General features: G+C 40.7%; 1 protein-coding gene across 10 annotated transcripts in view; it reads right to left on the bottom strand.

Moving 5' to 3' along the window:
- The window catches only part of enah (ENAH actin regulator), a 131,517-nt gene that overhangs the window by 18,478 nt on the left and 86,576 nt on the right, over window positions 1–26,463 (bottom strand). For 7 of the 10 annotated variants that reach the window (XM_036147096.1, XM_036147095.1, XM_036147093.1 and 4 more), the window contains 3 exons: window positions 20,945–21,017; window positions 5,754–6,091; window positions 893–1,690 (listed from right to left, as the gene is read on the bottom strand). In XM_036147096.1, the coding sequence (XP_036002989.1) occupies window positions 893–1,690; window positions 5,754–6,091; window positions 20,945–21,017 (1,209 nt within the window). The remainder of the gene's footprint in view (window positions 1–892; window positions 1,691–5,753; window positions 6,092–20,944; window positions 21,018–26,463) is intronic. The other 3 variants (XM_036147103.1, XM_036147102.1, XM_036147101.1) reach the window with 2 other exon arrangements.

Here is a 26,463-nt window from a genome sequence, read left to right as displayed (position 1 = left end):
TTTTCCACATTTTGTCATATTACAACAAACTCCAAAATGAAGAAACATGCATGGTCTTCAGTCTTTTTTTTTTTTTTTTTTTAACATAATCTGAAAAGTGTGGCAAGCATATTTTTCAACAGTCCGGGGACATTACTTTGCAGCCTCTAGCAGTTCTGCGCATCAGTTCTTCTTTGTAGAAAAGCCAGAGCTCAATCACTGGCAACTCTTCCTTGAAGGATAGATTATTGTCCACAAAAGCGCGACTAACTGCTGTCATGATGACAGAGTTTTCTGCCCAAGCTGTGGATCTCTGCAGCTCCTCTAGAGTCACCATGGGCCTTTTGGCTGCTACACTATGCTTGTCCATTTTGTCAGTTTAGTGGACTACAATGTCTTCAAACATTTTTCCTACTTTGTTCTCACATTATAAACCTCTGTGGTCTTTACAGAAAAGCAGGATCTATACTGAGAGTAAATCCATTCCCTGTGGACTATTTATCTAGTAATGACTTATGAAGGCAATCGGTTCTACTGGGTTTTATTTGCAGGCTCCAATATAAGAGAGACTGAATACAAATCCAGGCCACACCTTTTTTATTTTTAAAAACGCTTGAAAACTTGGGTGACTTTGTTTTTCTACCTTACAATTGTGCACTACTTTGTGTTGGTCGAACAGATACATTCCCAACAAATAAACTGTAAAGTTTGTGGTTGTGGTTGTGCAAAAACTCAAGGGGTATTAATACTTACAGAAGGCACTCCAGGCATGGCTCCTTAGTTTATTTGTAAAGTAACAAATCAGACAGTGTTCACCATCTCCCTGTTAGTGAGTCAGCCAGAGGCAGCAAGAGACAAAGGGAAGCAGAGAAGAGGAGAGGAGAGACAGCAGAAACCAGATTGGAAGCCTTACCCTGGGGCTGGGGCTGACAGGAGGAGCCCCCCTGAGCTGGGAGGGGCCCTGGGCCTGCGGCCGTGTCCGATTCCAGTGACCCCAGACCCACGGGGAGGGATAGGTGCTCAGCAGAGACAGAGGTGGCGGCAGCTGCAGCAGCAGGGGGTGCTGTGGAGGGAGAGGGCAAACTAGGAGCCTGGGATGAGGAGGGGGGAGACGAGACGGACGAAGACGACACGGGGACACCCATGGGTGAAGGAAGAGGGGGAGGGGTGGGTGGCGGAGGCGGAGTGGGGCAGCTGATTCCGAGTGGGGTGTGGCTGTGTGGGATGGTAACAGGTGAAGGTGCGGGGAACATGGGTGGGCCGTTGGGTGATGGTGATGGGGGCTTCTGGCTGAGTGGGGACTGCGCTGCTACAGGGATGAGAGGCCGTGGGCCTGTGGCCTTTCCTGGGGGACTGCTGATCATGACAGGGGGTGAGGGTGGTAATGGGGTGAAGTTACACGCTGACCACACCACAGACTTAGGTGGAGTGGAAGGGGTGGGGGCAGGGACTGGAGCTGGAGCCGGGGCTTGTGGAAAAGCTGGCTGCCGCCTTGGAACTGTGGCGTAGTGTGGCAAGACGGGGTGGAAGGCAGAACCAAGCGAGGTGGCGAATCGGGAGGCCGACTGTCTGAGTGGTGGGGTCGGGGGAGCGGTGGAGGAGGGTGAGGGTGTGTTGGGGGCTGGAAAAGTTGGTGTGGATGGAGATACAGGCGTGGAGGAGGTCCTGCCGTACTCTTGAGGTGTGGGAGTGTAGAGCGTGCTTTCAAAGGCTGAACGCCCGCCAGGCCAGTTGGGCAAAGTGAATATCAGCGACAAGACAGATGGGAGTGGAGGAAGGAAGGAAGCAGCCGTCGTGCACACAGGAGGGGAAAACAGCAGGTCAGGAAAAAGTGAAGGAAGAAAGGGGAAAAAAGAGAAGGGGGAAATGAAGCAGGAAACCAGCAAAGGGCTAAACTAAAGCTTCCTTCCACCTTCTGTGTATTCTCTTAAAGCTGAGATGATGCTCCTACACTTTGTTAGTGGACAAGTATTAGTACTGAGGACAGACACAACTTTCAGAGTCCTGCTTGTTAAAGAAGGTTGATAAAACAAAATAAATGGGGACAAGTCAGCTAGAGTTATTCACATTGGACATACGCAAACAATCTAATCTAAGGCCACCGTAACTGTCCTATAGACCCAACAGTTTACACACAACATCACAACACACATGATGAAATAACCTCTGAAGAAGTCATTATACAAACCTCTCCTGCAGGAAAATGCTTTATTTGTCTAAATATGTTCTCTGCTTCCTACTGAGAATGCCATGTTATTATAAACCTTTGCTTTTTTGGTTAAGAAAATGCATCTTCATATAACAGGACAAATGAAATAGGTTGGTAAGATACAAGATTTGTGTTTTTAGGCAAATAATAGCAGTTTCTATGAAAACATGTACAGTGCTAGCAATGTTACATACCCCAATAGTCATCAGTAATTCATTTTTTGCATGTGTGGAGGAATGGGTGGAGTCACTTCAACAGATTTCTGATCACACCCAGCTTTCTGAATTATAAAGCAAATCACTCCCTGAGCATAATGCTCGGGGAGTGTTTTGCTTCTATCCTGGTCATCATCCTCTCAGTCAACAGCGATCCAAAACATGCTTTACTACGAACTTGAGCTGCATAATAAGTAAAACATGAAATATCCTGTGATGTGCAGCCATTTCCAATAAATTGGATACAGCAACGCTCAGCAGAGGTGTGAAAAGAAAGAGGTGAAGTAACCGAATATTTAAGAAATAAAATCTGTTGCTATGTTTTTACCATCTACTCTTGTACTTTAAACCTCCCGGATATAGTATATGTGCTGTGACTAGCCATCAGAGCTGGGTGTTAATATGACTAAAAGAGTTACATTTACATTAAATCTGTATTGTTAGGTAATTATGCTGCTGCTTTATAGCCAACTCTCCAAGCCCTTCATTCAAAGAGGCGTTCCCGTTTTTTGTATAAAGCTGCAATAGTCTGCAGTACACTTTAACATGGCCAGTTAGATTATTGCGAGGTGTGGAACAGCAGGAAAAGGCAGAGTGCTAATTTTCCACTTAGTTTATTTTGTTCCTAATCTAACCTGAATACGTCTCTGTTTGAGGTAATTACCTTGATTGCGTTGTACTCTCCCCCCATTTAACAGCCTCAGTGGTGTTAGTAAGGAGCTGCCATATGTGTTCTGGGTAATGTAAAGTTGTTAATCCTCAGATCACCGTCTGCTCTGCTTCCCTTTAACCAATGCTAGACTTCTGTGTAGGTCTAAGTCTTGTGATTAGATGTAGTTCTGTGTCCAGGGTTCAATCTGGTGCTACATACTCATTAATGTTTCAAAATAAAACTTTACTAATACCCAGTGCCTGATAATTGCTGTAGTTAATTACATGTTCCTACTACAGCCGAGTCCTTCTAATTAAGTTTCCTTTTTAATGAGCAAGCGCACGACTGGTACGACTCTAGCCTGTTGCAGACTTTGTGTAAATACAAATGCATGTATAGTTAGCCATACTTGCCATAGAGATCTTACTACTGGGTCAGACTGTCACACAGCAGGGAGAGGGATGAAATTCTCACATAAGCCGAAATCATGAGACAGATAAACTGATAAACTCCTGCAAGGCTCCTTTATAATCTTGTTGTTGGAACTACAATTTACCCTGTCCATCTAAGGCTACTGTTCATTTAGACAAAGACTGAGTAACATGAGTTCTCCAGTCTGATTTCTTCTTTCTTACTAACCTACAATCTAAAAGTTGGTTCTTCCTGGTCTATAAATGTGTCATTAGAATCTCCCATCTCCTCTGTCCCTCGACACATTCAGCCTTAAGACTTTTTAATCCGTTTCTACATTTTTTTTATCGCTCTACCATCATTCTACATTTTTGTTGCCTTGTAGACAGTCCAGCTCGGCTCTGTCATACAGCAATAATTCCTCTACTCATACTAGACATGTGCACTCAACTAGACAAGGCTCTGATGTCCACAAGAAGGGACCAACATGCCTTACTTTGGCCAAGCTCCTCTGTGCCAGACCAGCTGCTCCTGTAGAGTCCAGTCTGACATTAACGAGCCACATCTAACAGCCAAGAAATACTTGGGATAAATGGATATTTTCACAATTAGAAATAGTGTTTATATGAGAATGGAAGCCTTGTTCATGTGTGCCTGTGTCTGTACTTTTACCCAACTGTAGCTACATCATCTCCAGCTACAGTAAGCTAAACCCAAACACAGGTTGACCCCTTCAGTACAAGCTTTTGAGAAAACTCAGTAATGACGGTCTTTTCCAAATAAAAGTGACTAACAATATTAAAGAGTGTTTCAGATGAGCTACAAAAATGCTCATCTAAAAAAAGCTTAAAGGTTGTTAAACAGAATAATGTTCAGCAACACGTCAGCTTGGCCTCAGGTGTGGGACCGACTACAGGGCAGAGCAACGGCTGTGAGGAGTTAAAACGCACCAACACAAGCCTATTCTCCAAGGGAAAAATCTAATCAAATCAAATCCCATCATACTGTCTCATGGTCTAACAGAAAATGTCTGCTTGCATTCGCCCTGTCATGTGACATGCGCGTTATTCTGCATGACATGCGAGGTAACGCTGCCCCCGGCTGCTTGTCCTGCAGCTTTTACATGCATGTGTGCACCCCAACACATCCCTCCTTGAGGCTCTCACTAACGCTTCTTCCACATGTATTTTTAGTCTCTGAGTAACTCCACTGGACCGTTTGTGTGGTGTGCATACGTGCATTATGGTAATAATATGAGCGTTGCACTGAAATGTTCCATGACCTAGTCCTGGAAAGCTGCTACTTTTCTTCTGATCCAATAATCACACACTCCTCCATCACTGCTCCAGTTAGTGCAACAAAACCACGACCCCACCTGCATCTCAGTCTTCTAACCTAGGCTGGGCTGTTGATTGTTCAAACTCAAACTGGTCACAAATCAAACTGAGCAATGACTTGGAGCTTGAGGTGCTACTGGATTTAAAAAGTCTTTATGTGTAAATTTGTCTCCACAATGATTTTATCCCTTCATTTTGACTTGGAAAAAAAAATTCTTTACTACTGAATACATCAAATATTATCTAATATTTTAATCAGGGTCAGTTGAATGAAAGACTCCCAGGTCTCCCTGTTTGTATCGATGAGGAACATCTTTTTTTGCAGGCTCTCTGAATTATACAAAAAGTTTCAGCTGGAGAGTTTATGTTAGCATAGTTTTAGGAGGTGCTTTACAAGATGGCCCAACTTGTGGTACTGGTGGTAAAAGTAGATAAAAAAAATAAAAAAAATCCCCATAAGCTCTGATTTGAGATGTTAAAACAAGCGCTTCTGTTTTTGATCAGTTTTGTATTTAAACCAGAATGTCAATGTGAAACACATGATTGAAAAAAAACCTCAGGAAATAAAACAGAATAAAAAAGAAAAATATGTTTCACTTTATATTTAGGTACTGCTTTTCTGGATAAACATCTAAAATAAAAAAATATATATTTCTATTTAAATTCTAAAAATGTTGGATTTTTTGCAATGAACTGAGCAGCTAGTTACATGTTCTGCATGACAGAAAAACACTTCCTTATATAATTACCACAAAGAAGTCACTCATCACAAAAAGAGGATGCTGATAAACAGGAGATAAACAAGTTGAGCGATAGAGCCAGGCAGAGAATTATTTGTTAGTCAGTAATGAGACGTTATCTAGGATCAAACAGTATTTGTGTTATTAATGTCAGAGTCTGAACTGTCTTCTGAATGATCACATATTTATACGTGTGTGGACAACACTCACCGGCGTTGGAGATGCGTCTCCCTCTCTCCCAGTCCTGCTGGTCTCTGTCCAACTGCTCCTGCTGCTCCTTCTCCAGCCGCTCCTTCTCTGCCTTTTCTCTCTCCATCATCTCGCGCTCCGTGCGCTCCTGCTGCTCTCGCTCCAGTCGCTCCCTCTCCGCCTGCGCCTCCCTCTCCTGGCGCTCGCGTTCCTGCCGCTCCAGTGTCTCTCGCTCTAGGCGCTCGCGTTCTTGACGTTCCCGCTCCTGACGCTCACGTTCCTGGCGCTCTTTTTCCTGACGCTCGCGTTCCTGGCGCTCCCGCTCCATCTCCTTCTGCCGCTGAAGCTCCTGGAGCTGCCTGGAGGAACAGAGATCAGTAGAGAATGACACCAGCAGCAAAAGCCACGCTGAAATCTAATGCACACACAAAGAGAAACTGGACAATAAGGAGAAAGTCAATTAGCTGAATCAGATTGCATTTTTACTTCAGAATGTGTTGCCATTACATAAGGTAAGTCATTATATAATAATTTCTCTAAGTTAGAGCAGCCATGCTGTTATGCAATCACAGCAGCCAGCCTTAATCTGAAAGTGTCTTCTGCAGGAAAGAAGCAAGAAAGATTTTTAGATGGGAAGAGACAACATGAGATGAACGGTGATGCTGCTGCAGGTCTTCCCTGGATGCTGGTTGTGCTGAAATAAAGTTGGTCAGTAGGTGTCAGCAGAGGGCAGCAGGAGAAGAACCTGAGAGACTGCAGTAAACAGAAATGGACCAAAGGAGGGATATTATGAACCCATGAATATGTGTGCACGTTGAGATGAAATAAAGGAAAAAGACACAGAAGATTCAGCAAGACAATAGAAAATGTGAGAAATATTATAGATCCTATCATAACTTCTCTACACAATACGGGTGAGAGTCATCAAATCTGAAAATAATCACTCAAAGTTTGGACCACTGTAGCTCAGTGTTCCATTGCTTTTTTTTAAGATGAAATGTATAATGTGTGTAACTAATTCACAGTATATGAATTAAATTGTAATTGGGGATTCTGATTGTGGAAAAAAAAAAAACTTTTACTTTGTGGGAAGTTGTAATCTGTCAAGTTCCCACACATTGATCCTTCATTGATTTGGAAAGCTGCCAAGCAGACTTTAAATTGATGATTCATAAATCACACATGTAAGAAGAAAGATGGTGGGAAATGGATCTGTGTGCCAACTCACACAGACACCACATCAGGTGGCTTGTCGTCACTCATCCTGTTCCTCTGAATGCTGACTCATAGCTAAAAGTCAATCATCAGCATAATTGTTGCTTAAAACAAACACTCCCCCTTACAGCTTCCATCCTCCTCCAGGGAGACACACACACACACACACACACACACACACACACACACACACACACACACGGATGATGTCATAGCTGTCATCAGGTTCCTCATTAATGCTTTATAGACTGTGCTTCAGGGTGTGACGAGAATTTCACCATGTCACCAGGTGACTATGAACCCATTCAAGTGCTGAGTAAATGCTTAGAAGAAAACAGTATATGCCATAATATTCTACACTTGAGTAAAAAGAAAACTGAAGTAAAAAATTTTTAACCAATAGACAAGCAATCAAGAGTTAGCACAAAGCTTCAGCTGCTTGCTGATCAGGCCCGAAATCTGGGAGTAGTGATGGACTCATATCTGAAACTCCAGAGGCATCTAAAGACAATTACAAAGTCAACCTTCTATCATCTAAAGAACATTTGCAGGATTAAAGGACTAATGTCCCGGAAAAACTAATACATGCATTTATCTTTAGTCAAATCAATTAATGAAACAGTGTTTTCACAGGTCTGCCTAAAAAGTCAATCAGACCGCTCAGGTGTTCTGGCTCAAATCTACTCCACATACCTAGAACCAGAACTAAACATGGAGAGGCAGCATTTAGTTCCTATGCTCCACTTATCTGGAACCAACTCCTAGAATACTGTAAAAGTGCTGAAAGCCTAAGTTCCTTTAAATCAAGGTTAAAAACCTATTTGGTTAGAGTTGCCTTTAAATGTTAATACTGAAGTTTGTAATGCAACTTGTCTAATACTGTATCTGATCTGCTGCTGTGCCACTGCAATGTACTTTCCTCTGTAGGTTTTCTCTTCTTTGTTATGTTCATGTACAGCACTTTGAATTGTCTTGTTACTAAAATGTGCTACACAGAAACTTGCCTTGCCTTCTTGGAGTAAGATGGAATACCTGACAACAGCAGCCAGATTGAGCAGCTGTTGTATCATTTCTTTAATTTAGAATAATATCAATGGTTCACTAATCTAAGATGTTGAGTGCTTTCACTCAAACAATGTCATAACAGAGTGTGATGCCTCTGTCAGCTGTAGGAAAACTAGTCAGGTTTATACAAAGAAAACAAATGCAAGTGCCGGGGGTTGGCAGAGTCTGGCACTTATGCTCTCCCCTGGAATATCGGGGTAAAGCTTAAGTATAGAGGGCAGGTGTTGGATGTGGAGTATGGACCGTGTAGGTCGGGTTGTGGTATCACCCCTCCCCCACCCTCCCCCTTCCTGATGATGGGGTTCACTTCCTGGGTCTGGATACCCCTTTGGGGTGCTGATTCCAGGACCTGGGAGAGTAGGATGTATGTGGTGAGTGCGAGTGTGTGTACTGCGCCCCCCTTCCCCTTTTTTGTGTGGGTAATGTGGGGACACGTGTGAATGTGACTGTACGTGGTTTTCTGTTTGTCTTCTTGCCAGGTTGGGTTTGGACAGCCCCCTCTCCTGGGACATCTCAGGTCTCCACTAAGTGTGGAGCGCATCTCCGCTCTGTTCTCCTCCGTTGGCTGGTGCTTTGACCTGCTGGTGGTCCTTGTGTCCAGGGCTGGGTGCTTGGGTATGTGCCGGCTCACTCCTGGTAGCTGTTTCACTGGGCCTTGGCCCTGAGGCTCTGTCGGGGCCCCGCAGGGGGGTGGGGCGCCCCTGGGCTTTGGGTCTCTGGGCCCATGGCTGGATCCGCTCCGATGTGGCTGGCTGCCAGCGGAGCCCATGGACTCATCGCCGCATCTATCGGGGGCTTCGGCACTGTGGCTGCTGGGGGGTTTCCTTGAGCTCCTATCTGCTCTTCCCTGGGATGGGGGAGAGAGATATCCCTGTGTTGGTGCCTCTTGGGCACCTTTGCGGTCCTTTCGGGCGTCTGTGGTTTTGGTTTCACCGGCATCTGCCTCAGTGCTGTGCGGTGCGGGTCTTTGGCTTCTCATAACCACTATTTTTCTTATGGATCAAGCTTACATACACAAGTGTACTCTCACAAACACCAACAGGTACTTGGATTCAGGTACTTACAGATTCACCTCAATACAGAAAACCCTTATTAGCTTTAGCTGTCACTTTATACATCCCATATTAAATTGGATAGAGATGTTCCTGTGATTCTCTGTGTGTATTTTCGAGGGATGGTATCAAGACATTGGTTGGTTGTACTGTAGTACTTTCTCAGTTGTTTTTGCTGCTCTTTTTATATCTCTATTTGTAAGTGTAGCAGTAACTGAGGATGTTATCTTGCTCTCTCATTTTCCTCTATCTTTTCTCCTTTTAGCATGTCGTCTCATCTTTTTCTCTTTTTTCTTCTTCCTTCCTGTTTGTGTGTTCATTGAACATAAAACAATGCCAGAATAAAATCTAATAAAGATTTTTTCATAAATAAATCAAGCAGAGCACTATGGCAAGAGCAGTAAGACTCCACTTGTGAAAGTAAATCTGTTGGGCTTTTTGGCATTAAGACAATAATTGTTAATGCTCCATTGGCAGACAGGACACAAAAAATAATGTTTGAATTATTCACAAGTGTCCACCCTCATCTATTCACCTCAAGTATTTTGTCTCTATAATGGTCTCTTTTTAGAGATGTTCCTGTGAATCTCTGTAAAACTGGGAGTTTGTTTTTAGAAAGGGAATGACAGATACAGAGGAAGAAAGAAAGTAAATAAAATGTGAGCTAAATGTCCTCTGCTGAGGGACATGGAAAGACATCAATGAAAAATGTGTATCGTCATTACAGCAGTGGACTCCTTTCTGGGCAGCTTTTTGCTGCTTTCCATTGATATTTTGACGATTTATCTTTGGTGATGAGTTCCAAGTCTTGGAAGGCCACCTCGCCAGCACCCTAATCTTTAGCACCCTCAAAACTTTCTCTGTCAGAATCAAGTCAAGACTCTGGCTGGGCCAACTCAGAACATTGATATTGATTCAAACCAGAAGATACATATTGGTAAAATTAAAAGATCAGAGTTAAATCAGACGGAGGGACAAATAATTACGGGATTAACTCTATGCATTAAGCATATGCATTAGATGGCCTTAGCCGAGTACAATACATTGTTTAAGTAGTAGCACCATCACCTTTAGGACTTCAACATTTTGTGTAGGCAAGCAACACAGTTAATGCGTCATCATGCAGTTCGGTCTGATTGAACTTTCAAGATTTTGGACAGGTTAAAAAATGTAATCTATACAGCTTTCTAATTGCTTTGTTTACTAGGATTATCACTGATTACGGTTGATTGCTGTCTTCAGGCTGCATAGCTCTCAGATTCAAAAGGCAGTTAAAAAAAGGATCATGGAGGGAATGAAGGAAAAACATTGATACAACCTTGGCTCACTACACAACAGTTCTCAATGTTCTCTCCTACTGACTGGAGCAGACATGCACACACTGAACTGTCCCAGTTCTCACGGTACCTCAGAGGTCCTTTGATGTAATTACAGAAACACTGAGCTAACCTGGATTCCTAGCTGTTGGAAGTGTAGCAGTGCCACATCTCTGAGGGGTTCACAGGCTCCTCTGGGGGGTTTCCTCTTGCACAATAATATATCCTCTCTGGTAGCAAATTAGTCCCTGTGGGATCCACAGCACTGAACCAGCAGCAGAGCATCTTCACAGTTAAATTTAGCTCACAATATGATGGCAGGAGAATTAGTCTAATCAGCAAGATCAGTAGGGGCTCCACATTTCTTATTTCCCTCTGCCATTTCCTATTTAAGTATAGTTACCATCTGGCTCACGCTGCAGTTAACTGCAAAATGACTGCTTTTGATTGTTTCACAAAGTGGAGTTTAATAATTCATCCAAATGACTAGTTTGGGGTCAGCTGTAGTGCTGCTGAACACACTTTAAATTTTAACCTGAATAAAAAAAAAGACAGAATAACAACGAAAATAAAACTTCTACTCCAAAAAGACAAGATGTAGACAAACAGCTCCACAGAATATAATACGTGGAAACTTACAGAGCTGCTGGTGATGCAACCGCTAAGCAACATCCACATTCTGTTAACAAGGAGCTCGGTTTTAACTGCTGTAACACAGCCGATAAACAACCAGCTGGAACATTTGTTTAATACATGATCTGAATATAAACGAGGGCAATTACTGACAAATAACAGCCTCAAATATACTGCCTAAAGAAATTACAGGCAAGATGTTTACGTTGTCGCCTTATAGTAATAAGCCTCAAGGTATTTTATTACGAGTTTATGTGATATAGATAAAACACAATTGTGCATAATTGTGAACAGGAAGAAAAAATATGAGGTTTTCAAACTTATTCTTTATTTATTTTTACAAATTACAATCGAAAAAGTATGGTTCTAATGGACTTGTTTTCCCCTTTCTTTGATACCAGAAAATAAAATTGAGTGCAATCAACTGTCTTCTGAAGTAACCCAATTAGCAGACGGAGTCCATTTGTGTTTATTTTAGGCTGTATTAGTTCTGTGAAGGTCTTGGAGGTTTTCCACTTTTTCCTTGATGGACCCATCAAGGAAAAAGTTGAGAAGTTTAATACATGGTTAGAATCTAAAACAAGCTTTGAACATCTATCAATTTAAACAATCACCTGAAACAGGAAAGGCGAATAGCACAATTCGAAGATATGGCTGTCAACCTCAACTGACAGGCTGGGCTAAAATATCTGAGAAGCAGCCAAGAGGCCAATGGTAACTGGAAGAACTGCAGAGATGAAGAGATCAGGTGGGAAAATCTGTTGACAGGGCAGCTATTAGTCATGCATCCAAAAATCTTGTCTTTATGCAAGAGTTACTAGAAGAAAGCTGTACTATTCCTGGGGGAGACACTAAACGTATGAACAAAGGAGCTCTGGTAGGAAGAGATAAAAAAACAAAACATTTTGATATGCATGGAAAATGCTGTCTAGCAGAAAATATAAAACCCAGAACACTCAACGTCAACAATGAAACATGATGGTAGCAGCCTGAAGCAGTGCAGGCAACATAACAAGGAAGGTGGTCCTGATGGAAAAAGACGGACTGCTAGATGGAGCTAAATACAGGACAATCCTGGAGAAAAAAACTGTTTAGGCTGCAGAAAACTTGAGACCAGGGAAGAGGTTCACCTTCCAGCAGGGGCCAGAGTCTTCAAAAAATAAAGTTCTTAATCAATCACTTAATCTGGATGGCATTAACTTGGCCTCTGGTAATAAAGTTAAAAATCTTGGTGTTGTTTTCGACCAAGACATGTCATTTAAATCCCATATTAAACAGATATCCAGAGTTTCCTTTTTTCACCTCCAGAATATCGCCAAAAATAGAAACATTCTGTCCAGGAGTGATGCTGAAAAACTAGTCCATGCATTTGTTACTTCAAGGCTGGACTATTGTAATTCTTTACTATCAGGAAGTCCACAAAATGCAGTTCGAAGTCTTCAGCTGATTCAAAATGCTGCAGCAAGAGTTCTGATGAAAATCAACAAGAGGGATCATATTTCTCCAATTTTAGCTTCCCTTCATTGGCTTCCTGTTAAATCAAGAATAGAATTTAAAATTCTCCTTCTAACGTATAAAGCCCTTAATAATCAAGCTCCATCATATATCAGAGCTCTGATTACCCCGTATGAGCACTTCGCTCTCAGACTGCAGGTCTGCTGGTGGTTCCTAGAGTCTCTAAAAGTAGAATGGGAGGCAGATCCTTTAGCTATCAGGCTCCTCTCCTGTGGAACCAACTCCCAGTTTTGGTCCGTGAGGCAGACACCCTATCTACTTTTAAGACTAATCTTAAAACTCTCCTTTTTGACAAAGCTTATAGTTAGAGTGGCTCATGTTACCCTGAGCTACCTCTATAGTTATGCTGTGATAGGCCTAGGCTGCTGGAGGACATCAGGGTCTAATTTTCTCACTCTACTGATTTCTACTGTTCTCCAGTTTTGCATTGTATTACATTGAAATGACTGTCGTCATTTCAGCTTTTAACTTTCTGTTCTCTCTCTTTTCTCTTCATAGTAGGTACACCTGGTCTGGCGTTCTGTTAACTGTGACATCATCCAGAGAAGACGGCTCACCCGCTACTACCATCTAATGTAGAACAGATTACTGGATCAATGTGTGCTTCTGTGCTTTTTTGTCTCTCTTGTTGTGTCTCTGCTCTGTCTTCTGTAACCCCAGTTGGTCGAGGCAGATGACCGTTCATACTGAGCCCGGTTCTGCTGGAGGTTTTCCTTCCCGTTAATGGGGAGTTTTTCTTCCCACTGTCGCTTCATGCTTGCTCAGTATGAGGGATTGCAGCAAAGCCATGTACAATGCAGACGACTCTCCCTGTGGCTCTACGGTTCCCCAGGAGTGAATGCTGCTTGTCGGGACTTTGATGCAATCAACTGGTTCCCTTATATAGGACATTTTTGACCAATCTGTATAATCTGACCCAATCTGTATAATATGATTGAACTTGATTTTGTAAAGTGCCTTGAGATGACATGTTTCATGATTTGGCGCTATATAAATAAAATTGAATTGAATTGAATTGACCACAGCCTGAAACTTACAGGCTGGACTAAAAATGAAATGGTTTAGTTCAAAGCATAGTCATGGGTTAAAATGGCCCAGTCAAAATCCAGACCAAAGATAATTATCAATCTAAAGCAAAACCTTCATTCAATCTGAGTGCAAGCACTCAGCAGTAACTAATCTTGCTCAGGTGAGAAATTGTAGCGATGGACCTAATTTTGTTTTGTATATTAGTGAAAAATCAAAAAGAAAATTAACTTTAGGGGTCCTACAAAAATGTGGTCCTACTAAATGTGAGCCAGACGTTGTCACAGAATACTAGACTTAAAACACTAATTTCCCCTGCTGATTGGAGTCTGGACTGTTTAAGAATACTGTTATTGACAGCTGTGAGCAGGCTCCAGATCAGCATCCTGGAATGGAGAATTTTACTCGATAGCTACAAATAACTCCAGTCATCTGCTGCTGGGACAGATCCCAACAAATAAACATGAACACAGAGAGACAGTACCATCTGTCTTCTGTTGCCTCATCCTTTTCTATGGAGGGCGCCCATCAGTGAAGAGTGTGAACTTGCCCAATCAATCCTAATTAGTGGGGAGAGCCGAGCTCAGCTGTATCATTGAACTGCACTGTTTCCTGTGTTGTTGGTGGGATGATGAATCGCTTTTAGCTGAGGCTGTTCTAACTCAACTGGTGGACAAATTTGCCCTAAAAGGATAACAGGGTTGTGAAATGGAAATCTTGCTGGTATGAGCTGTTAGTATTTTATCCTATGAAGCAGAAAGTAGCCCTCTCAGACACAGATTGCAATTTAGGAATGTAACACATTCACAGAGCATTCCCTTCAGAAGATCATGACATTCCAAAATGATGTGCACATAAACCTAAAATAACTTGTTTGGAGAAGCAGAGAAGAGGTGTGTTTTAGGGTACAATGCACAAGCCAACAGATGTGTGTGTCTGTGTGTGTGTGTGTGTGTGTGTGTGTGTGTGTGTGTGTGTGTGTGTGTGTGTGTGTGTGTGTGTGAGAGAGACTAAAGTGTTCCTAATGGGGTCGAGGAGCTGTAAACCATCAGGGAGACACCGAGGAGTTTACAGAGCAGCTTTAGCAGCTGATGTCATGGTCATCTCCAAAGAACCAACATTCCTGCTCAGTGAGACCAGATGTCTCACAAAAACTTTTTAAATAACTGTTTAATTTAACTAAGAAACATTTTATTAAAAGGTCCCTTAGTATTTTCAACAACTTATGTCCAAAATCAAACTGGAGATGAGAACCTGAGTTTGAATACTGCCACTTCCAGGAGCAGATGCCACCACTCCCACATTGAATCTCCACGTCCTGTAATGCCCTTACAGTTCTCTTTCCTCATCACTGATCCCAGAGCAGCCCTTTCTTTCCTCCTCAACTCACAGGCTAAGAGAAACGTTACAGGATTGAAAGCTGTGAAAAAGCCTCCTGCAACATTCAGCTGGCGTCTCGCTCGCCTCCTGATAAGAGTTGCCAGGGAAACCGTTGCTAAGGGAGTGTGGGTGGCGACATGGCCTGAATCCCCAACAATCACACAGAGATGAACTTGTACATATCTTGACTTCCAAAATTTTAGAGTTAATGACTTAGATTTAAAGATGATTCTTGGCAATTTCTGGCAACATCCTAAAGCATAGAGTAACTCAGCTGAAAGGAGGAGAGCTGCATAGGTGGAACTCACATCTGCAGACATTTTGTACAAAGATCAGGGGGGTTGCAAAGGCACTTAATACAGTTTAAATCCTTGTGTTGAATAAAAACCGGTCAGAAAATACAGTCATATTCAATAAATTAGAATATTATTGAAACGTTCATTTATTTCAGTAAATCAACTCACTAAGGGAAAATATTATATAGATTGACACAGGCTGATGTTTTAAAGTCTGTTTTCTGTTAATTATGACTTTTTCTCACCTCTAGCTAATAAAAACAGCATTAAGGTTTGAATATTGCATCAGACTAATAAAAAGCACAACTCTTCATGCAGAACTGGGGCTTAATGAAAAGTATGTTTAATACCCGCCTAAAGGTTGTTGTTTTTTTTCAAAAGGTACGTTTAACCTGAAGAACAAGCTTCATAGAGATGCATATTCTAAGTTATTGAATATGGCCATTTGACTCCAACACAATCTCTATGTAAGGCCTGAGCATCTTTCTCAGCCAGAGATGCAGCATCAGCCTCTCCTCCTGCAGCTGCACCAAGTGACCTCCACCTTAAGGAAGGTCAACATCAACAAGGCTGCAGGTCCAGACATGGTGTCGGGTCGGATCTAAGGAAACCTAGCAGATTGCATCAAGTCTTGACAAGCAGCTCACCTGACTGGCTCAAAGTGCCAGAAAATGTTATCAGAATGGAGATCAGCCCAGATGGAACATAAGGACTTACTCTAGTGAAAATCCAGTTCAAATGTGCATTATAAAAACATGATCATCTTCCATGTGTTGTGTCCTTCAAATTAACGACTCCAAGCTCGTTAAAGCAAAAACCATATTGGTTTTCAGGGCACATCACCATACACAGACCCAGACATGTTTGTGAAAGCATTTGTCTTATTTATAGATTCAAAAAGCAGCTTATAAGATAAATCTACCTATTCATATTTTCTTTCTTCCAAGCTCACTTTTCAGTGCAACACATTTCCTTAGCACCTCCCAGCATCTCTTGCTCCCACGCAACACCCAGCTATCTATACCGCAGCCTATTATTTCCAGCTCATGCCTTTTTAGTCTGAGAGTAACACCCTACATTTCTGAACAGGTGGTTTATCAATGATTTCTCCCTGTTAGAGTCCGCTCACCCATGCATTCATATTATCAATCCATCAACCTACACCACAAAAAATAAAAAATAAAAAATCAGGACGTGTTTCTTTGTCCATCTAAGTTTCCACTAAAAGAGGGGCTTAACAAGAAAGTGAGAAGAAAGTTGATGTTTGGGGGGGGGGGGGGGGGGGGGGGGGGGGGGGGGTATAGAACAATGCTAAAGAAAAAGGAGCATTAAATATCCTCGTAACATATGTCCCTGTGGAAAATCCCACGTTTGTGCATTTCCAGAAAATGAACACTAAATTCATGGAGAAGCCAAAGTGCTGAATGTGCTTACATGAGCCAATGTGGCCACAGAGGAATGTAACAAATCACTCGGTGATTAACTGATTATCTAAACCTAAGTAGGAGGAGCGGAGACATAGAAGGACTTATTATGTTTTAGTTACTTTTGCTTTTTTTGCAAAATTTTACTGTGTAATCCTGGAGGTCTGGGTGGTATATCACAGAGAGGGAGAAAACTTGAAAATAGCATCATTGTTAACTTAGCAGAAAGAAAAAAAGTCATTACGGACAGGAAACTCTAAAGGATTGCTCTTTATGGAAAAGGGCCCGTTTTGGTGTAGTAAAGAGGTTTAAAGCAAAAAGTTGAAAGTTTATGGTTAGCAAATGAAGTAATGAATTACAACTGACTGACTTACTACAGAGTCAGTCAGTGGAGTCAATAGAGTCTCTAGGAATGCAGAAAATCTGAATGTCTGTCCTGGTACTGCTTAGATACATTTGGACTCTGTATGGGTAATTTTTTTCAAGCCATTGAGTTTTCATTATTCCCCAGTATGTTGTTTTCTTTTTTACAATTATATCACCGTATTTGCAGTGGAGCTGCTAAAAAGAGTCATGGACTTCCAGCTTACCCTGATTCTGCAATTTTTACTTTATAAACTTTCTTTTATTTGTTTTGTTTTTTTTTTGCCTATGCTGCAACAAGTGCATAACTAAAAATGTTTAGTTGTTGGGTGTATTAAACCATAAGACTCATCACACCATCACCCAGCATACTACAAAAATGACAGAATGGGGTAGAGTGGATGCTTCATTTTAATTTAAAGAGACTGCACCAAAACGAGTTATTCTCAGACACACTTTAGAACAGGGGTTAAAGAGGAGCAGTGGTGCTATAATAAAAGGAATTCAGACCCAATAATTGCAGTTACACTTTATATAGATCACAACTGAATGATTTAAGTATGAAAAAGCATATGTCCCCTTTAAGCAGCCCACTGCAGCCTCCAAGCGACCAATAAACCAACTAATATCAGCTTGTTATGCCGGTGTTCCTCTCTATAGCCTAAAGGTATAACATTCTAGAATATCTAGAATATTCTATTTAGAAGATAGAACAGGGCTGGGATTAACTGATTCTTTTTCCTCTTATTAGTCTACAAGTTGTCACAACGTTTTTAATTTCTGGTTTCAGTATATTCTGTGTGCCAACTCCTCCGAACTATTGCTACAAGGTCTTGCTATTTTGCCTTAAATCTTTGTATCAAAATCAGAAACAGCAATGATAATTGCTTTTCTGTAATAAATTAAATAAGATTATTTATTGACATTTTTGAGAAAATGTAATGAAACTGGTATTTTTTCTTAAGGTTACAAGCAGCCATTTCCTAACGGGATAGAAGAAAAGTCATAAATGCCAACCAATTATCCCCAGCAGATGGCCTGAAAACGAATCAGAGATCAAATCTAAATGGGCTGTTCTGTATTCTGGTGCTGTTAAACCAGGTAGGGTTCAGATTAGCCCAGGCAAAAAAGTCATTTCAATTCAAAAATAAAACTAGAAATCCTTCAAAGAACATTTTTTTTTATCTCAGAAGGTTTGACAAAGCTTTAAAAAAGATGATGGGATTACTGATGTTAATGCAGATTGGATGGAGAAAAGGAATTTGTCTGAAAAAGGATTATTAATCGTCATTTTATTAAACTTTTAGTACATAGGCTTCTTTTTACGGAAGAGAAAACACGTTCAACACAGATATTCCTACACTTTCCCTCTTTCATCTTATTCTCACTCTGATTTACGCATCCTTCACTTGCTCTCCCACCCCATTAATACTGGTTTCTGAATCAGCAGATGACCTCAGCTGATCCACTGTCTGCCTGTCAGTTATCTGATGCTAAAAATGGAGCAAAAACATTAAGAGAGCGAGAGTAAAGAGAGGAAGGTGGAGTTGTTTGGGGGCTAATGTGAGTGAGAGTGAAAGAGGAGTGGAAAGAATCATGGAGGAAAACTGGATAGCTCATTAAACCCAAGGCAGATCCAATTTCTCCTAAAATAAAATTAGAAATACCACTGAGTCAAAGCTGAAAAATGCCTCTCTGGCTGCATTTGTATGGGTTGTGTAAATGCAGGCAGCATATCTGAGGAATGAGCTCAACAACGTGCAGGATTTCAGAGTGATCTAACATGAACTCTATTACAGACCCTGTTCAACAGCACACATTTGTTAACAAAAGGCATCTTAAAAAAATCCTCTTCAAAATTGCAGCATATTTCTGGGTGCAAATAAACTGAGTAGTCCATTTGAACAATTTAAAAACAGTAGAAGGACTACAAGACACCCAATCCCCCAGAGCAGCGGAGGAGGGAAGAGACGGTTTGACCATCCACATCTAATCTCACTGTTGGTTTCTCAAACTGCTCTGGATTTGGGACCTGCGTTTACAATGGAGGTGGAGCTGACACCGTGTTTTCCTACAGCAGACACTAGCAACCTACACACCACTCAGTGGCGAACAATAAGGCTTCTTACACTTGTTTTCAGTCCAGTTTCCATACTCATAATTCCAAATTTCCAGGGTTAGAAGTCCTTTTTACTCCATTTTTATACAGTACAGTCACATTTCTCTAGGATTTAGCCATGATTTAGATAGAAGTCACGCTTAGATGTAGGGATGGAATAAGGCACAAACAGGTGACTGGGTAAATGGATGATAAATGGATGGGCAAACAAACAGATGAACAGATAAGTCTCGTCAACAATGTCATTCGCTGTGTCTTCTTTCTTTTCGCTGAATCATTCTGATGATGGTTATCAACTATTTAATCCTTTTGTTTCTTTTGTGTGTACACAGTTCCTTTGCTTCTTTTTATCTTAATTTTGCTTAGTAGTTTTAATTAAGTTTCACTAGCCAATGTTGAGAGGGTTTGTTGATTGAAATATAGTGTTAATTCAGATAAACAGCATTCTATAATGATGTTCTCTGGATGTTAATTTTATTTCTGTTAATAACTTCTTGAACTTGAAGAGAAGTTGTTACTTATTTATTCTATGTGTGTGCAGAGGTTGCTGTTAAAAGAACGTCAGTGCTCCACTCATCCTTTCAACTATTGTCCTAATATCAGCTGTTTGGGCTGATATTCACTGGACAATACCTAACAAAGTTATTTATTAAACATTAAAGAACAGTGCGCAATGGCACAACAGGACCCTGCATACCTTCGGCCAGACACCTGCTATGAAATGCCTGTATGTGGATTTAATACTGTTAGGGATCATCAATGATCCCCACAGAAATCACTAAATGACTCCAAAGTGTGTAAACTACAATCAGTCATTCACTCATTCATTCACACATTCACACGCTGATGGTTGTGAGCTACAGTATAGCCACAGCTGCCTTGGGGCAGACTGACAGAAGTGACGTCACCAGGCCCTCTGACCACCAACAGCAGGCAAAGCACATGAAGCATCTTGCCCAAGGACATAACGACAGACAATCAGAGCGGGGGGGGTTCAAACCGGCAACCCACCAGTTAAGGGACAAACTCGGTCCTGTATCACTGTCGTCCCCAACACTTAAAACGTTGGTGTCTCCATGCTGTGATAGATAGCCAAACTTTTGAATTTCAGATTCAGTACGATCAGAGACAGATTCTGAACACAGACCTTAAAAAAAGATTTGACAAATGCTAAATAAAAGATGCAAAAACACAAGATAAAACTAATCAAAGAAATATCACTTTGCGTGCCTTTCTTAACGTCATAAAAAAATCTTCTCACAGATCTTCATTTGAATGGTTAGTCAGTTTTGTTTCCTGGGTCCTTCCACTTTGATTTTTTTCCTCATCTCAATGACACAACTAATGAAATAATCAGACACGTGTAAAACATAAATGACGTTGCTGCTGGCTAGATGAAAACAATGATACGGCCCAAGGCTTTTGATCGTGCCTGCATCTGTGTGAGTAAAGACTGCACCGACTACAAAATGTAAATGCTTTCAAGCAGCTGGCCTCTATAAACAGGTTTGTGTGTCAATGTGTATAGCTACACCAGAGCTTCATGCAGACCTAAGTGAAAGAATGTCCCTGTATGGAGAAATGAAGCTTTTGTTTGAGTGCATGTATGCATGATGCTGTACAAACTCACACACGTGAACGCTTCATTTACTCTCACACCTCCGGCATCATCTCAGCAAACATGATTATTAGAGTTTCACAGCAGAGTGACTTTCCAACCCACTAGGCGGAAACCTTCCTTTGCCTTGACAGTAAAGCTTTATACTTTAAATGTTGAGTTATTGGGTCTTTGAGGCCAAGATTCGTACCTTCTCTGCAGGTCCATCTCTTCTTGTGAGGGGCCATTCTGAACCTGTGGAGCCTGTCTGGGCAGCGTGGGGCCTGTGAAAGACAACATAAACACAATGATTTTTATTTTTTTGTTTAAAAAGAAAGAAGTGTCGACATGCCATCAAACATGTCGGTTACCAGTTTACATAACAGTATTTTCAAAGCATCTATGATCTAGACTTTGACTCTGCAGATGTCCCCCAGTCATCTAAATCTTATTTTGTCAGAGACACCTAAATGTTAACGGCTGTACCCCAAGTTCAGCCAGAGTGGGTAAAAACGTTGGTTGGAAAACAAACAGCAGCAACAAAACGTTAAATGTTAGTGGTTAAATCTGGCAGTGCTGCTGCAATGCACTCATGATTTAAACATCCACATAATATTTGTGTGGGCCATATAATCTGATTTCCTCTGCTCCACATACATGTTAGCCTGCCATACTGCAGCTTTTACCTCCTCCTCAATTACATTTATAGAGATTGAAAGCATCTTTCTCTTCTCTGTAAAGGTCCATTTCCATGGCATCACTCTTCTTTACATCTTCCCAGGATTCCCCCAGCAGAAACCAGGCAGATAAAAAGCCCTTGGCCTTGTTTGAGCATACAATGCTTATGCTTATTATTGTTACCCCTTGAGTTTTGGGAGAGACCAACACAAAGTAGTGCATAGCTGTGAAGTAGAAGAAGAATTCTACACTGTGTGGTGCGCATTTGTATTCAGCTCGTCTGCATCAACACTACACAACATCAACTTCTAGAGACTCACTTTTTCCCCCTGTTTGCAGCAAAAGCATGTAAAATAAAACGGCAACAAATACATTGGTTAAAAAGTCAGTATGGTTAAATATTCATTTAAAATGTCTGATATTTTATTTCATTCAAGAGTATGTTAAAAGCTAAACAGACGGCACACTCAGGCTGCAGAAAAACAGAGAGAAAGAGACCATAAAACGAGTCTAACCGTCATAAAGAAGGTGATTTTAGTTTTTCTCAACTTGTCCCTGTGTGGAGACGATTTGTATGTTGGAAAATCAGAACTTTCCGCTAAAGTCAACTTGGAGAACACGAGGTTAAAACAAGATGGCGAACCTTCATGCGACCTTCTGAACTGTGCATTTGCTGGAGAGTTAACACTCTCAGCTGGACTGTGTACGTTTTTCTTCTGAACTGGTAGGATTTATCCAGACTTCAGCAAAGCTGCGGTGGACTCTGGATGAACACTCAACTGCTAAATCCAAGAAAGCACACGAGTTGCAAATAAGAAGAAAATGACTTTCTTTTGATGCTGTGGTACAGATACAGTCTTTTCCTGAATCATTTTAAGTTATACATTTCATATTTTATTTTTTCACAACATTTCAACACATTGTAAATGGTTGTGTTAAAGGGTAACTTTACTGAGATGTGAATATTTGAACTTAAAAAGGTAAATTTCACTAAATGTGATTTAAATGAATCTGAGTTAACTCAATTGATCAACATCTTAACTGAAACAGAACTAATTTGAACCAAAGGTTGCAACCTGATATAAAAAAAAAAATCTGAATTCTAAAACTGATTGAAAAAAAACAAAAAACAGGTTCAACTAAAAAGGTTTGAAACTTAACTGTAACAAAAAGGGTTAACGTATTTTGAATTGAATGTTATCTGTTGTCCACTGTCTTTTGTCCAACTGTTCAATAATAAACTGGCATACATTCATGCTCCAGTAGACAAACTTAGCTGAACGTTTCTTCTCCATAGGATATTAGTAAGCATTTCTATTTGTTATTGCCTTGTAATTACCCCAAGCAGGTGTTACAATAACTTAAGGTAAGTCCGATTGGATGGAGAGCATCTCTGAACTGCAGTTTTCAATAGAACAGCCCAACATTGCTTATTGAAAACTGCAAACAGGGCTTTTTAAAAGGGGCTTTCCCCTTACAATTACTTTGTTGTTGCCTTCACTTCAATAAAAGCCTGATTTATAGAGTGTACTAATAGCTATCGCCTCAACAGATTCACCCAACTGACCTGTGTTCTGCTTCTCTGATTAAGGACGTATTGACTAGTGGTTCCTGAGATGCTCATCCAGTTGCAATCAAAACAATCCTACCTCCTCAGCCTCACATTTTAGTGGTATAGATGACAGTAAATTACAAAAACACCTCATTGAACAACAAAAATATTCATTGAGTCATTCTAAAAACAAAAGTTGACCTAACTTTTAAGTTAAGTGAAAAATTTTACTCTTTAACACATGTGAGCATTCAGTAATTTGGTACTTTGTGGAGCAGCTTTTATAACAGCCAACAAATAAGTGCTGACTAGCTTCTTAAACCTCTACACAGGAGTTTTTATCCATTCTTTAAATGCAAAAGCCTCTAGCCCTGTGATGTTTGATGGCTTTCTTTCTACAACTGCCTTCTTTAAATCCCACCAAAGATTTTTAATAGGATTTAAATTTGGTGACTGAGAAGGCCACACCAGGACATTCCAGGATCTTTTGCTCAAGTAAGATTTGGTTGACTTGGAGGTGTGCTTGGTATCGTTGTCTTGCTGAAAAATAAGGGGATCACCAAGGCTTAATTTGTCAACAGAACATAAAAAAAGGCTATATATATATATATATATATATATATTAGAATCTTTTGGATATTTGTCAAAGCAGATAAACCAGTCACCATTAGAGTATCCTAAAGGAGAAGCAAATTTTTGAATACAGGAAATAAAGGTTGATGTTTAAAGCATTTAAATGTACGAGGGTGTTTTTTTTTTAATAAAGTGAATACAAAACAAAGCCTCACATCGCTAACACCATCACCTTTTATGACTTTCTGGTAGAACACAACACTGCCCCTGATATCACTGTCTAATTAACACCTGCTCATTGGCTAACCTTTTAGTTTAAACTGAGCAAAGGCAGATAGACCAACGTACTATTCTGTATCTAACGCTGAGTCAGTGTGAAGCCTGATTTAAGCATAGATGTGTGTGGGTTAGTTTTATCCCAAAGCCTTCTCTAAACTTAGCCAGAGCGGCTAACTGCCTAACAAAAACACCACCGTTATAACAAGTTTGTTTTATTTTGCTGTACAAACTGATTAGGGGCCCAACAACAGGAGTAACACCAGGCTCCAACCAGCATCTGGATGGAGCAGAGCAGGAAGCAGATTGTTCTGAGCCAAGTGTTGATTGTGTGTAGGAATCAGGAGACAGACAAAGACTAAATGGACAGAATCTGGCCTCCAGCCAGGCTGACAACTGCTTCTGCATATCAACACAGTGCCCCCACTTAACACTGTGGGGGCACTGTGAGTGTTTAGCAGCGAGTGCCAACACTCACTGCTAAACACCAGACAAAACAAAAAATATTTCACTGTGTTGTTCCAAGCATTTAGCATGTGCGACTCAGCAATATTCTTAAGTTTAAAAACAACTATGCCTCAAAGCTGGAATACAAGAGAAGCTTTACAAGTTAGTTCAGTGGTTTGGAAGAATATTTGTAGTAAAAACTCAAAGTTTGGCAAGGCATTGTTCTTACATTCTTAAAACTACATAAACTAAGCAAAGCATGTGGTGTATGCTGCCAGTGACTCAAATTCAAGTCCCAAATTAGGAGAAATGTTACCAAAATGTTTTCTTTATAATAGCAGGTATGCTCATAAACATACTGGGAGCTGTACTAGAGATACATTAAAAATTTAATTTGATATTCCGATTTTTTCCATGACTAGTTCTATTGGTGACAGGCCTGCCGGAAACGCAACATAACACTCTTTGGTGTGGAGGCTGTTACTGAGTAAAGTTAGCATTTTCAGTAGCAGAGAGTTGTTTAAATTGTCAGAGGAAACACTGAGACTAAAGAAGCAAATAATAATAATAATAATAATAATAATAATAATAATAATAATAATAATAATAATGTGTACCTTTCAGATCGTAGTTCTGCATTAAATGCATAATCAAGAATCAGATCGCTGTCCTTTCACATTATCCGAGTTGATTTGTTGACATCACAGGATCTTCTAACACAGCAATGAAATCTACATTCTCAGAATCCCTCCTTTGTGTAGCTCATTTAAATAGTTTAGAGTAGTAGTGTGTTTGTAATATCTCTGTGTTGCTTCAATTTCTTTTAACATAAGGCACGATGCTAGAGAAAGCTGACTGCTTGCTGCAGCTGTGCGGGCATCATTTTAGCACTCACTCTCGTCTGGGATTGTAAAGTTTAACATTTTGTTCACAAAAGAATAGCAAACTCACACGGGAAGTGGAGAGTTCACCAGGTACCAGGCATAGATGTACAAAGCTGCATGCAATGTTTACATTGTGTCTCTTATTTTAATAAGTACAGGATGCGCTTTACTTTTCCCGTCTTTGGAACTTGACTCATGTAACTTGACTCTTCATCAATGCTCCAGTGCCATGCAGCCAGTGTGGATTACCCAGTTGACCAGAATGGCTTCTATCTGCACCAGAGAACAAAGCCCACGAATAATGGAGACAGTGTTGATCAGGCTTTATAGTACATAGTGGTTACAAGTTTGTAACTACCTCCTGAAGCGCATCCGGAGCGGAATATTGGCATGAGTACTTTGCCCCCATTTCTGTGTTGGGACTTGATCACAAGGTGCAGACAAAACGTGTAGACCTGGAAATGAAATGTTTTCTGATAGAGAGCGAACAGGAAAACTGGCCAGATTACCGCAAAGTTGTTCTGCCTCATCTTTGTGAAACTTCAGCTTCTGTTATGGAAAATGCTGGATTTCAAAATGTTGTCTTTTTGAAATCTTAAAATTAAGGTAAGGGAGTCACATGTAGAATGATCTTTTCAAGTTTCTCAATTTAATCACAGTTCATTGGGTGTTTTATTTTGAAAGTGATTTATTAAAGAAAACAAAAAAACAACTTCTGCCTGTGTTCGCTTTCTTTATCCAACGAGGATGCTTTACACGTGTTTGCTGTCCAGCCATCTTTATTGCATTTACCTCAACCAATCCACTAGGGGGACCACAGTTAAACCAGAAAGTTCTATCACCTTACAACAACTCATTTTCACCTGCTGGCACAGCACACAAATATGCCACGCCGAAAAAAAGAAAATGAAAAATATACAGCCATAACTTTTCCTCTACAGAGATCTATTCATCCATTTTCAAATTAATTTTGCCAAATTAAGTCACACAGTAAAGCTGGTGTCTTACTAATCACAGAATTCTTTTGTATTCAGATTGACCGCGGCTTGGCTTTGAATTGAGAAAGGCTTCTGCCCTACATGTTCCTCAGGACATTTGTGGCTTGGGCGGCTTAATTTTTCAATAATTGCATTTGTGGGTCTAATTCAGGCTCCTGATGCTGAGCTGATATTGTCTCCCCTCAGTCTACATTGTCTGTGGAATTTACACAGAGGCGGCCATTTTTGCAGTGCTTCCAGCACACTGAGACCTTTAGTATCTTTGGTTAAATAATTTAAGCCCAGTCTAAGCATCTACCGAGGAGTAATTCCATTCAACAGA

The sequence above is a fragment of the Fundulus heteroclitus genome, chromosome 15, assembly GCF_011125445.2.
Source record: "Fundulus heteroclitus isolate FHET01 chromosome 15, MU-UCD_Fhet_4.1, whole genome shotgun sequence".
Lineage (NCBI taxonomy): Eukaryota > Metazoa > Chordata > Actinopteri > Cyprinodontiformes > Fundulidae > Fundulus > Fundulus heteroclitus.
The sequence above is the reverse complement of the archived record's forward strand: the minus strand, read 5'-3'. Positions and strand labels throughout refer to the sequence as shown.